The sequence below is a fragment of the Anabrus simplex genome, chromosome 1 (assembly GCF_040414725.1).
Source record: "Anabrus simplex isolate iqAnaSimp1 chromosome 1, ASM4041472v1, whole genome shotgun sequence".
Taxonomy (NCBI): domain Eukaryota; kingdom Metazoa; phylum Arthropoda; class Insecta; order Orthoptera; family Tettigoniidae; genus Anabrus; species Anabrus simplex.
Window position 1 is genome coordinate 1,295,656,506 of NC_090265.1, and position 15,032 is coordinate 1,295,671,537.

Below are 15,032 nucleotides of genomic sequence, written 5' to 3' on the forward strand. Positions count from 1 at the left end.
TTGGTCTACCTCTACTTCTCTTACCCTCCATAACAGAGTCCATTATTCTCCTAGGTAACTTATCCTCCTCCATTTCCCTCACATGACCCCACCACCGAAGCCGGTTTATGCGTACAGCTTCCTCCATCGAGTTCATTCCTAAATTAGCCTTTATCTCCTCATTCCAAGTACCCTCCTGCCATTGTTCCCACCTGTTTGTACCAACAATCATTCTTGCTACTTTCATGTCTGTTACTTCTAACTTAAGAAAAAGATATCCTGAGTACACCCAGCTTTCACTCCCGTAAAGCAAAGTTGGTCTGAAAACAGACCGATGTAAAAATAGTTTCGTCTGGGAGCTGACTTCCTTCTTACAGAATACTGTTGATCGCAACTGCGAGCTCACTACATTAGCTTTACGACACCTTGATTCAATTTCACTTACTATACTACCATCCTGGGAGAACATACAACCTAAATACTTGAAATTATCGACCCGTTCTAGCTTTGTATCACCAATCTGACATTCAATTCTGTTGAATTTCTTACCTACTGATCAATTTAGTCTTCGAGAGGCTAATTTTCATACCATACTCATTGCACCTATTTTCAAGTTCCAAGATATTAGACTGCAGGCTTTCGGCACAATCTGCTATTAAGACCAAGTGGTCAGCATAGGCCAGACTGCTTACTACATTTCCACCTAACTGAATCCCTCCCTGCCATTTTATACCTTTCAGCAGATGATCCATGTCAACTACGAACAGCAAAGGTGAAAGATTACAGCCTTGTCTAACTCCTGTAAGTACCCTGAACCAAGAACTCATTCTACCATCAATTCTCACTGAAGCCCAATTGTCAACATAAATGCCTTTGATTGATTTTAATAATCTACCATTAATTCCATAGTCCCCCAGTATAGTGAACATCTTTTCCCTCGGTACCCTGTCATATGCTTTCTCTAGATCTACGAAACATAAACACAACTGCCTTTTCCTCTCGTAGCATTTTTCAATTACTGAAAATCTGATCCTGACAGCCTCTCTGTGGTCTGAAACCACACTGGTTTTCATCCAACTTCCTCTCAACGACTGATCACACCCTCCCTTCCAAGATGCCAGTGAATACTTTGCCTGGTATACTAATCAATGAGATACCTCGATAGTTGTTGCAATCCTTCCTATTCCCTTGCTTATAGATAGGTGCAATTACTACTTTTGTCCAATCTGAAGGTACCTTACCAACAATCCATGGTAATCTTACTACTCTATGAAGCCATTTCATCCCTGCCTTCCCACTATACTTCACCATTTCAGGTCTAATTTCATCTATTCCTGCTGCTTCATGACAATGGAGTTTATTTACCATCCTTTCCACTTCCTCAAGCGTAATTTCACCAACATCATTTTCCTCCACCCCATGAGCTTGGCTGTTCGCAACACCACCAGGATGATTTCTTTTTACATTGAGAAGATATTCAAAATATTCCCTCCACCTCTCTAGTGTTTCCTGGGATGTATTATGAGTTCACCTTAATTACTCAAAACACTGTTCATTTCCTGTTTCCCTCCCTTCCTAAGATTCTTTATTTCTGTCCAGAAAGGTTTCCCTGCTGCTTGACCTCGCCTTCCCAGGTTATTACCAAAATCTTCCCACGACTTCTTTTTGGATTCAACAACTGTTTTTTTCACTCTGTTTCGTTCATCTACGTACAAATCCCTGTCTGCCTCGGCCCTTGTGTGGAGCCATTTCTGATAAGCCTTCTTTTTACATTTACAAGCTGCTCTCACTTCATCATTCCACCAAGATGTTTGCCTTTTCCCATCTTTACACACAGTTGTTCTTAGACATACCCTTGCTGTTTCTTTTACAGCATCCCTGTATGCCACCCATTCACTTTCTATGTCCTAAATCTGCTTACTGTCCACTGTTCGAAACTTCTCACTAATCATATCCATGTACTTCTGTCTAATTTCCTCGTCCTGAAGATTTTCTACCCATATTCGTTTGCATACAGATTTCACTTTCTCTACTCTAGGCCCAGAGATACTTAGTTCACTACAGATCAGATAGTGGTCTGTATCATCGAAAAATCCCTGGGAAAACTCGTACATTCCTAACAGATTTCCTGAATTCGAAGTCGGTTAAGATATAGTCTAATGGATCTGGTACCCCTAGCCTCCCATGTGTAGCAGTGAATAGCCTTATGCTTGAAGAATGTGTTCATAACTGCTAAACCCATACTAGCACAGAAGTCCAGGAAACGCCATTCCCATTAGCTTCCATATCTTCCCCACATTTACCAATCACTCTTTCGTATCCTTCAGTTCTATTCCCAACTCTCGCATTGAAATTGCCCATTAGCACTATTCTATTCTTGCTGTTGACCCTGACCACAATGTCACTCATAGGTCAATCCAATCCAATCAATCAATCAATCAATCAATCAATCAATCAATCAATCAATCAATCACTACTGATCTGCATTTAGGGCAGTCGCCCAGGTGGCAGATTCCCTATCTGTTGTTTTCCTAGCCTTTTCTTAAATGATTGCAAAGAAATTGGAAATTCATTGAACATCTCCCTTGGTAAGTTATTCCAATCCCTAACTCCTCTCCTATAAAATAATATTTGCCCCAATTTGTCCTCTTGAATTCCAACTTTATCTTCATATTGTGATCTTTCCTATTTTTAAAGACACCATCCAAACTTATTCGTCTACTGATGTCCTTCCACGCCTTCCCTCCACTTTATGTGTGGTGTGTGAGATGCAGGGATGTTGGGAACAGCACGAACACCCAGCCCCCGGGACATTGGAATTAACCAACAAAGGTTAAAATCCCCGACCCGGCCGGGAATCGAACCCGGGACCCTCTAAACCGAAGGCCAATACGCTGACCATTCAGCCAACGAGTCGGATAGTAGTCTCCCATGATCTACCCTATCATATGCCTTAGACAGGTCAATTGCAATACAGTCCAATTGACCTCCTGAATCCAGGATATCTGCTATATCTTGCTGGAATCCTACAAGTTGGGCTTCAGTGGAATAACCTTTCCTAAACCCAAACTGCCTTCTATCAAACCAATTATTAATTTTGCAAACATGTCTTATATAATCAGAAAGAATGCTTTCCCAAAGCTTACATACAATGCATGTCAAACTGACTGGCCTGTAATTTTCAGCTTTATGTCTATCACCCTTTCCTTTATATACAGGGGCTACTATAGCAAGTCTCCATTCATTTGGTAAAGTTCCTTCATGCAAACAATAATCAAATAAGAACTTCAGATATGGTACTATATCCCAACCCTTTGTCTTCAGTATATCCCCCAAAACCTTATCAATTCCAGCTGCTTCATAAAATTTATCAACTTTATCCTCATCTGCACCCTCACATTGTGAATACATGGAGACAGTTCTAGTCCTAATTCCTTCAACTGACAAATCTACCTACATCATTCGCTCATTTACGTGCCTAACAGAAACTATGTTGCGTGCAATGGTATTCCTGATAAAGAGCCCTACCCCAGACTCTGCCCTTCCCTATCTAACACCCGTCAAGTACACTTTATAATCTACTATCTCTTCCTCGTTATCTCCCCTTATCCGAATATCACTTACTCCTAGCACATCCAGATGCATCCTCTTTGCTGACTCAGCCACTTCTACTTTCTTCCTTAAGCCCCATTAATATTGGTAGCTCCCCATCGAATTCCATTTCATTCACTAAGTTGTTTCCAAGGAGTCCCTCGCCTGTCAAATGGGAGTGGGACTCCGTAACTCTCATAGGTCCGAGGCTTGGTAAATTCATGAAGCAGGATGCTACCCTACTTGAACATAGTTCAAGTGAGGATCTCTCCTCTTACAGGTTATGGACCACCAGTGGATTGTATAGTCCTAGCCGCCTGAACACAAGGAGGGCCATGACTTAAAATATGTCCGAGATGCCCACTCCCATTCCATAGCAACTGGTATCCCGACTCTCAGGACCACTTACTAGGCCACTCAGCCATTGCCTATGGTTCACGAACTAGGACGTAACTACAGTAACCCACACCAATAAAGTAATCAGACATACATAATAATTTATACTAAAACTTGAGTATCTGCACCAAACCAACACAAAGAAACTTGATAAGTTCAGACATAACATCAGAAGAAACATAGTTCTCATCATTCATACACAACAGATAGTAAGCACAACAATAAACTCACTTCTGCAAAACATATATGCCAGGATGCAGAACAATATAACCTTAACTTCAAATACAGACATAGGTAACACAATAGTCACTCTGCATACAAGATTACATCACTCAGAATAACACATAAGAATTCAAATCTAATTCCAGTGAATCATATCAAAGTACAGCTGAATAAATTATCAACAAACCAAACTTGATAATTTCCTAAAACAGTTTCTCCAAGCATGCAACAGACATCATGGAGTAAGTTTTTCAGTTGAAATGACAATGGTTCTGACACATGGCTAAATGAGACCCCAAGACTTTTCTCTGAAAACCATTGGAAATGCCCAGAAGAGATGGTTTGTCAACATTAAGGATATAGGTGGATCAAGATCAGAGACAGTTAAAAACTATGGTAGAGGCTTACATCAGCAGTGGATAGATGATATTTTTGAGAAGAAAGAACAAACTCAAATGAGGAACGATATCTACATTAACCCTCACGGAGTTGTGCATTCATTTGCAACATTAGTTGTCGCGCGGGATAGTGGCAACACCCCAAAGCTCGTTTCGTAGTACTACCTACTCAAAGATTTTTTCAAACAGAAAATGTATTATGCGTAATATAGAGTTACAAAACAGACTAGCATACAAAAATCATAAAATGTGCAATATATATCTACAAAAGTGCCAAGCATATGAAAATAATGGAATCATTTCTCTATTTCTGCATTTCAGTACAAAACATATCAATGTATGAATATTTTTTAATTCCACCCATTGTTTCTGTTATCAAACTGCATTAAAGAGCTTCAACAATTCATGCAGAATAACACGAGGTCAGAAAGTCTGTACCACTTTCTAGTACACCTGAATCTTCGTAACATTTTCCACACACGTTTCTCATATGTTTCTAACAAATCACGCCACAACACCGATCACAGTATGACTTAGTCTTTACATCATTGCTTCTAGGGCATACTACGATATGTGATCATTTTGAAGCTAGTTCTCGGACATTTATTGCCTTACTAAGGGCCTCAGCACCAGTTAGTTTTGCCATGTTTTCTTGAATGGTCTTCGGTAGGCTTTCAAGTAAAGACTCTTTTATGCATTGTGGAATTCACTAAGTCCCTCCCAATTTCATGAAGGAACTTTTAGTGTACACGTTTCTTTGCAGGGTTGTTTGAAGAAAATGTGATGTACACCTTAATTCCAGTAATGTCAAGAATTCTGAAGAATGTTGATAAATTCCTCACAATATTGCCACTTCTTTATGTGACTCATTGAAATCTTTCTCACAACTGTCGTAAGTCACTCTACCCACCCTTATTGTCGCCTTTCACCCTACTTCTTTATGGAAAATGGAATTTCTTAGTAAAAAGAAATAATAGAGGAATAATTTAACAGAGCATATTTCCAGATACTAGGAAGTGCAGAACGGTAATCCTGTATAGGTAGAGAAAATGTTTCAAGTGAAAAGTTATTTGTATTATTTATTTTATCTCACCTTATTAACTAACAAGGGATATCCCTGACCTCAAACACCCTGAACCGCATGAAAACCATTCCTATAATGTACAGTCTCTAACCATATTATTAGACGCAATTTGAAGTTTTAACGTAATAAGAGTTTAGGAGGTATAAAAAGCTACTGAGATTATTTTGATCTGTCTAAATGAAGGATTCTTCAAACATTACAGATTATTAATAACTGATTAAACCACTCAGTTTTAATATTAATTATTATTGTTTTTTAAAAAATGTTCATTATGCAGAACTAAGCCAAACATCTCTTTTTTTTGTCAAGCCGCCTTTAGCTGTTATCAGTGCTGTGATTCAGCTTGGCATACTGTTAGTACAAGCTCGTACGGTGTCCTGCATCTGTGGGTGATGATACCAGACTCCACAGCCTGTTTCCAGTCATTCGACAGGTCAGGAATGGAATGAATGAAACCCTCCTTTTAACTACGAGGATAGGAAATGTACCGGCTGCCAAAGCCTGTCACATTCCTCTGGGGCAATGATAAATGACCGACAGATGAAATGTTAATGGAAAGTGTTGCTGGAATGAAAGATGACAGGGGAAAACCAGAGTACCCGGAGAAAAACCTGTTCTGCCTCAGCTTTGTCCAGCATAACTCTCACATGGAGTGATCGGGATTTGAACCACGGTATCCAGCGGTGAGAGGATTTTTGCGGTGATTGTTTCCTTTGCCACTTCTCTTTTCACCAGCTCCAAAACATTTTCTATCGGGTTCAAGTCCAGCGAATTTCCTGGCCAGGGTAGCAAAGGGATGTTTTCTTGCTGCAAAAAGGTTTTTAGTGATTGCGCTATGTGGGATGGAATTCTGTCTTGCATAAACACGAATGGTTCTCCATTAGGGAACCATTCTTTTATTTGAGGTAGGAGCCTTCTTCTTAACACCTCCTTGTACTGGTCTTGCCGCATTGTTCCCTCAACCATGAACAGATACCCATTTTGTTAATTTGTTAAGAAGGAAGCCATACTTTCCAGTATCAACTTAGTAAAATGTAACATAAAAACTTTCCAGTCTGTCAAACACACACAAATTTCAATATAAATTATAAAACTATAAACATAACTGTAAAAAAAAAAAAAAAAAAAAAAAAAAAAACCCACACTATTATACAAAGAAATGTTTCGTTCTACAAGAAGATTCTCAGATTCTATCAAATCACTTAAATCATGTGTATATCATTTTGTACAGTATTGTTTACATTGTGTAAACTTGTCAATGATAGAGAGTTAGGTTATAGTATGAACAAGTATTAACAAATAATGATTTAATAAGTATTCAGTTGTCACCGTATTGACATAATGAAATACTTCTGTACTTGTCTAGACTGCCGAAGCTTAGTCCGTTGTCTCCAAACACTATTTCAGGACTGTGGTCATGGAAAGGCTAGTGGAAAGTTTTGAGCATAGTTTACTGTTCCATGGAGAGGGGAGAGGAAGCAGGGAAGGAGCAAGTGGAACATTGTGGAACCTTCCTATTGGATAGGGGAAAGCAGGTTTTTTTTTTTTTTTTTTTTTTTTTTCCAAGGTATGTTACAGGTATGTTTATAGTGTTATAATTTATTTTGAAATTTTTTTGTGTTTGACAGACTGGAAAGTTTTTGTTACATTGAAGACATTTCATATTTAAATAGACTGTGGTCCTGTTCTAAACATGTCCTTTGTCCACACTCTCCTCTGTTATAAATCTGCTCCCTTTCTCCTCATACTCTTGGTGCCTTCAAACATATACTATTATCTTATTCTATGTCCTTTAGTGTGACAGATGTGGTAATATGTCTAGATAAAAATGTCATGTTCAGCCTTAAGATTGTCAATAAACGTAATTGAAGCTTTGAAATTGTCCAGGTCAACCATTTTAGCTGCTTCTAGTGTCCACATTTGCAGATGTCAATAGTGAACTGTAGATCCATCTGCCCGTGATCTATCAAATAGTACCATTTATGTAGATAGCTCTACACACAGCTATACACTGTTTTAAAGTTCGCACTTGTGATAGTCTATTTCTTTTGAAAAAATCTTTTTGTCTTTTTGCTAGTTACATAATTTTAAATTAACTTTCAGTTTGATTTACTTCTAATGCACTTATAGTACCTCATTAGTTTGCTATAAGAGTAGAAGCCACAATTGTAATATTCATAAATGTTCTCCAGAATGTTGTCGCCAGTATCTTCTAATACACTGGGCCTTGAACTTTTGCGTGGAGATAGTTTGTACTCACTTTGTCTTGATGGCTCCTGCTCTGAAAATGGAAATCTTGTACTGCATGAACAACCATCTTCAGATACAGGCTATTCCTCTCCTCTGAAATCACTATATCTATCCAGTGTAATGTGATGCACTTCTGTGCTATCTATGTTATATTTCTGCATTAATATGCTATACAACATACTCGCAAAATCAATATCCTCTACTTCAATTGCATTTCCAAATTCAGCACATCACAGCTTCTCTACTATTTTGACAAGATGTACAGCTGACTGTAACCCACAACCAAACACTCCAAGAGACGCACACGTACTGCATCTATACTTGTTAGTGCAGACCAGTGGCGAAGCATGCTAGTATCCACCGTTACCACTAGTAACAGTTTGAAAATATAAAAATCTAGTATTCTTTAAAATATTAATATTTAATATATTCATTTTTCCTCCAGGACATGTCCCAAGAACTCTGTTGTAGTAGATAGCCACCGTCAAAGCTGAGAGAAAGACTGTTACCACCTGCAGGCAGTGGATACGCGTTGAATCTCATTTAACAGCTAGGCGCATGTTACTGCGCCTGTGCCAAGCAAAGCCCCTCTCCACCCAGACACTGAGATATATCCTGCTACATTCTCTCGTCATGTTACCACAATGCAAAGTGGTAACGATTGCTTATAGCATTGGTGCTGAGCATTTCTGTCCGTTCTTTCCACTGCACTCAACAGTGCATTGTTATAATTTGTGTTAATTTTTGTTTTCTATTGTAATACGACGTGACTTTTCTTGTTAAAGTGTGAATTTATATTTAATTTGTCCTAGGTAAGGAAAGGATATAGTACTGCTTAACTTATTAAACATTAAAATGAGTGCTGTCGCTTCCACCTCGAAAATGAGCGAGTTGGTGGGGTGGGCCCAGAATGCTCATGTATGACAAAAGATTAATGAAAATGCCAATTTTATTAAGAACCTTTGAAGAAAAGAAAAATATAATTGAAAAAGTTAGATCCACGCCTTCTCTTAAAAATTTAGTCAAGGAATTGAAAAGAACAGTACGATATTTTCATAATTCGTGGTACAGAGATCTGCACTGGTTCCGCTAGCGCTGTACCGCATCCAGGGAGCCATCTGGTGACAGAATGAACGTACCATTTCCACTTCTATTATAACATCTAAATTTCAAACGCTCATTGTTTAAGAAGCCTTTCTCGTGGACAGTCGAGATTTTCTTCTGATGATGCAGAGCACAGTTCTCTGCAAAACGTAATGAATTTCACCTTATTTTCTTGACATGGCATAAGCCCAAAAGCCTATATCATGTCTATAAGTACAGACCGTGAAAGCATCAATGGCAAAAACAAACTGTGTTGTTGGCCATGTGTTCTGTTTTCCTCAGAAAAAATGCTTGGAATAATGACGGCATGGAGACTTTTATACAGTTTCAGAGTTTTAAAGAGACACCATGAGGTGTCTCAAGCACACATCAACGCTGTTGCTGATATGATTCAGTTCGGAAGGTCCAGAATAGAGTACAACTTATAGAAAAAAAATTGACAAGCATAATGAGCTAGTAAAAATAACAAGTACTTCAATAGGTACTGTGTGTTTTCTTCCAAAGCAAGGATTAACTTTCAGGGATCATCGAGAAACTGAGAATCTGATAACAGAGGAAACTTCAGAGAGTTACTAGCGTTAATTGCTGAGAATGATGACATATATCGGCATCACTTAGAACCATCTACAGCTTTCTCAGGACTTTCATCTGACATACAAACTGCTAGACAGGTAGAAGTTTTGTCCTCTATCTATACAGATCTGCTTAAATTCTTCAGAGAAATTAAAGATAACGCAGATGAATGGGACGGTGGGATGAGATTTCAAGCTAAGTATTACTATGTTACCCTGCAAGACTTTGATTGCCATTTCCTATTAAATTTATTTGCTGAAGTGCTCCCTCAATCTGTTCTGTATTGGACACTTAAAAGAAAATGTGTGATATTGCCTTCTGCTCCAAAGAGATCTAGTAGTTTAAACCGTTTATGCAGACGACCAGAAATAATTTTGAAACTATGTGGTCATAGTTACAAGACAAATAAGGGAGACAAGATTACCCTCTAAACCACCAGAGAATTGATTTTATAGGAACAAAGAAAACATCATACCTCCAATTGTATTTGGAAATAATTGACATCATGTCCATGCAACTATCGGACAGATTTTCTGATATTAACAATCTGGATTTCCTTCAGTTAATTGATATTAACCAATTTAACAATTTCCCGAACAGTGCCTATCAGTTGTTAGTGAAGACGTTTGGACGAAATTTCGACTGCAAAAAACTTAAAAGTGAACTTTCAGTCATCTACAGAAAATCAGACCTTGTGAAAAATAGTGCATATGACCTCTTCCAATACTTGCACACCAGTGGTATTAATAAAGCATATCTAGAAACAACAAAATAGATTGACCTCATTCTCACCATCCCAGCAACTAGCACTTCCGTTGAAAGAAACTTTTCAGCCTTATAAAGGATACACACCTCTTGCACTTACCTTGATTGCGATTTAGAAGAAATTTCTGAGTAACTTAATGAAGAAGCCTTATTTCTACGATGCTGTGTTGGACATTTTAGATGCCACAACATGCCATCGTATTGACCTGAAGTATAAATAGGAAATATTGATGTAGCTTAATTCTTAAAGCTCAGTTATAAATTCTTTATAACCCTTATACTTACAAGTGCATGAGTAGCCTGCCAAATGTTTTGCATGATGTGAACCATTTTAAGTTTTATGCAGTCGAAATATCGTCCATACGTCTTCACTAACGTTTACTAGTTCCTATGATGTTGATGCTCAATATAGTATGTCCGTTTCATCATTTTCAATTTATTTTATACAAAAGCAATATAAATTATCAAGCCGACCACTGTTACGAAAGGGCATCTATACTACTAATAAAAAAGCTGCGGTATGAGCGACAATATACTCTCAAGGAGGAGTATGGTAACACTTTTCAAAATGGCACGCGTCGCCACTGGTGCTGACACAACATGCCACTGTCTAATCGCGCCAGCAGGCAACTACTGAGTTTTGCATGGAAAGGTCAGAGACCACTGTTTTTTTTAATGAATTATCTATATTCTAAATATATTTTTGTGTGGTTCAGAGCATTCAAGGTCAGTGGTGTCCCTTGTGAAGTATAGCAATTATTTTGTTTTCTTGAAACATAAACCATAAATTGTTACTACTTCTTCTTCATCACCTATTTCCTTTTCCAGATTCTTCAAAGATATATCACTTTTTTGATTTCGTAGTATAAGAAGGGTGTATGTAACACGAATTACTTGTACATAATTTTGCTCAAGTATAAGTATTTTTCATTAAATATCGTTTTTCTTTTTTGCAGGTTTTAGTTTTGGTATTGGCCTAACGTATCCTCTCTGTGGCTTTCTCATAGCACATTTTGGTTGGCGTGTTGTATTCTACGTGACAGGATCATTAGGTGTTTTGTGGTGTTTGATGTGGTTGTTGCTGGCTTTTGACACTCCGGCTCTGCATCCCCGCATTACAACCACAGAACGAAATTATATTGAGAACAGTGTTGGAAATACAGTTGTAGGTGATAAGGTGAGTTAAGCAATATTCATGTGTGATTCATTTTTGTATCCTCTATAATGACTTTTAAATTTAAAAAAATATAAACTACATGGACAGTAAATGATAAGGTCTTCAATTTCATGATGAAATCCTGTTTTACTGTATTTTATGTCATCTCTGTAATCTTGGAGCTTCACTGCACACTTGTAATATGCTCGTGTAAGTCATGGTTTTCACAACTTCACAGCTGTGTAAGATTTGATAGGAAAATATTTAATTTTTTCCTTGGATTGTAAGAAGAATCTTAAAGAGGTCTGAATGTCGTACAAATATCTCTCTGTTCTTTCACCATAATCTGGATGTCTATAGATAATCCTAGTTTTTGTTCCTGTGAAATTCAGTATGTTATAACGAGGAATATCTCTAAGTCTCTCGTAGCTGCCTTGGTGGATTAAAAGTAGTGTGTCTGACTCGAAATACCAAGTTAGCTGGTTTGATCTTGGTTGAGGTAGTATATTTTAAAAAATGGGTAAATATCTTGACATGTGACATTCTGTGTCATAACTGTTGATATGTTAAGAAACTGTAGTACTGGTAGCTGAACCTCTGTCCACCTGTCAAGATTTATTCAGCCTTAGAAGCATCCAGGAGAATAGTAGTAGATGGCAGGAAACCAGAAGATTAAAGTTGGTATGCAGGCCACCTAAATTCAGAAGGCCATATAAGTGAAATACAAGTTTTGAAAACAGTTTCATATAATTATGTCATTGATATATACAGTAGAAGTCCGCTATAGCGAGTACGGCACATAATGAGAACCCCGTTATACCAACAACTTTTTTCTGTCCCTTCAAAATTCCTATGTTAAACTGTGTATATTATCCTTCGGTTATAGCTAGAGCTCTATCATTGACGCATCCGTTATTACAAGCGATTAAGCGCGTGAGATTTTTTTGTTATCGATATTTATGCCCCCGCGATTATGTTGCATGCAATCGATTATCTTCGGTATCGTTTTCTCGCTATGTCCACTAGCGAGTTCTCTCGTCGACATTCGAAGGCGATGTCGGAGTCGATTAGTAATACCTGTCGACTGCTGTTCTGTAAAGAAAATTCGAATTGAAAGAGAACATATTTTCGTAATACATTCATAAATAACGTGTCCGATAACAGTTCTAAACTCTTTAAAAATAAAGGCTGACTAAACGATCGCTTACTTTTAATGATAAATACTGCAATCAAGTAAAAATGGGATACACCTCAAGATATGGCAGAGCGCGTAATTGATTTCAGAGGTTAGTTTATATTTTCTCGCGTCTGGTTAATTTACGGAAAGGTTATTATCATGTAAATTTATAGCGAAAAGGTTATCATTTCTCTTCTGGCGCTTAAGTATGTTCTCATCATAATAATAGTACAGTTAAGTTAGGATAGGTGACGCTGTTTGAATAAAGAAACTGAAACGTTTGCCATAAAATGCGATCGATCATCTTTGGTACAGTATAGTTTTCTCCACCGCCGTCTCAATCCTATATACTGCCTGCTCTATGCTATGCGGTTAACATGCTTCTCAGCGTGAGCTCTTAGTGTCGCGAACCTCTGCTAGGAGCGCCAGCTAACGCACCCAACTTATCTCCGTACCCACGTTATTGTGTTCCAGTGCGTTTGCATCGAGCATTTATGTGTATGTCTCTGGTTGTAAAATGATGAATTGTTGTGTTCCTCTCTGTATATCAAAGCAGGAAATCCAAATTCTTCAGGTGTGAGGATTCCTGAAATCACCCCCCCCCCAAGTAAAGAACTTTGGGAAAATTGGCTTAACGCTATATCAAGGCAAGGATTAACCAAGGGTAATGGATTCCATCTGATTATTCTCGTGTTTGTAGCCTGAATATTAGAGATGGAGATACAAGATAAAACTAAAAGAAAAATATATTGAAGCCAGAGAGCATGCTTAGTCGGTCTTTGAATTATCCCCAATGCCTTCAAACCAGAAAAATAGCTCTACGAAATACCAGACAGCGACAAGATATTTCTTCGGAAGAAATCTGTGATGAAACAAGCTCTTTAACTGCAAGAAATACATTGGATGACGAGTACGAAATTCATTTGAACAACGATGTATCAGTCCAAGTCAATATTCCAGCAAGTAAGAATGACAGCTGTGATTAGAAAATCAGACATTAGAGGTTCCAATCAAGAATTCTGAAAGTGCGATAACGGCTGATGACTAACCCTAATGAAGTTAAAAGGCTACAGAGACAATTCAAAGACAACCCAGAAACTGATGTCTGAATAAAGTAAAGAAACCAGCCAAATATAAAGGAAAACGACCGTTTAAAAAAAATCAAATCCATAATTTTTGCAAGACAAAATCCGGGTAGTCAGAACAAATCACATGGTACTATGTGGCGTATGGAATAGTATCCCAAATGGTTACGAATATGGCAGGACTCCTGGTCTAGTGACAGCTTCATCACAAAGTACTCTGGACAGGTAACCTAAATGGAAAATGTTTGTCGAGATTTCCCAATTAGTGAAGGAAAGACTTCGAGCTGAATGTACAGAAAACTCCCATACCAACAGAGAGGAGTGTAACAATGATCACCGATTAAATGGATAATTAGGTACGCCTCCTCTATGACCGAACCAGTGACAAGTTTGTTTGCGTGGTCAATGTTGAAGGTGTATGCAGCACAGATATAGTAAAATCTCCTGCTCTCGCGAATTAACTGTTGTTTTCTTGTAATCCGACTTTCAAAGAATTTCTCTAGTCCTGCTGCCTACTTCCTCGTTAAAGGCTTACAAGTCTCCGATCTATCACTTTTAGTTCAGAAATTATTACTCTAATGCCTTTCGGCAAAACAATCCAGATTGTGTGCATTTCTATTCACCAGCAGATAAAATACTTGCAATGGTTGAATGATGATTTCATCGAGTACGTTAAAAAAAAAAAAAGTTGAATCAAAACATGAAAAACTGAAGTGTCTAGCTAATGAGACGGCAGATGCTGTCTCACTAACTGCGAAATCTAAAGTGGAATGTGTGTCTTATCTGTTATAAAATCGGTTATTTTATTTTCTCACCAGATGATTTTCTGGAGATGCATTAGAAGTTCTGTTTAGTGCAGTGAGATTGGGTGATGGATTTAATGACATGACGAACGCACGCGCTTGCTATAAAACATATCCTGAAAACTGGTCATGAACAAAGGGCCAGCAAAATAGTGATAGAATTTTTTTTTTTTTTTTTTTTTTTGCGTCCACTGCTGGTAAATAACAGTAAGAAAAGGACTCAAAGGTGCTCCGTTACTCATGTCGAGAAAATTCTGAAATTTGTATGTACCATTCAGCAGTGGGATTATCCTAATATATCTACTGTAAGTGGTAAGATTTTATACATTTTACGTATCTATATCTTAAGCCAAGCTCAAATGGGAAATGTAAGTTTCTTTATGTACATTATCTTCTCAATTAGTAACATGTTAAGGATTATTTTTCATTTGATATTGGTGTAACGGACC

General features: G+C 37.8%; 1 protein-coding gene across 2 annotated transcripts in view; it reads left to right on the forward strand.

Moving 5' to 3' along the window:
* LOC136858277 (vesicular glutamate transporter 3) overlaps window positions 1-15,032 on the forward strand; it is a 591,282-nt gene that overhangs the window by 532,735 nt on the left and 43,515 nt on the right. For both annotated transcript variants that reach the window (XM_067137692.2, XM_067137693.2), the window contains one exon: window positions 11,319-11,539. In XM_067137692.2, coding sequence (XP_066993793.2) covers window positions 11,319-11,539 — 221 coding nt within the window. The remainder of the gene's footprint in view (window positions 1-11,318; window positions 11,540-15,032) is intronic.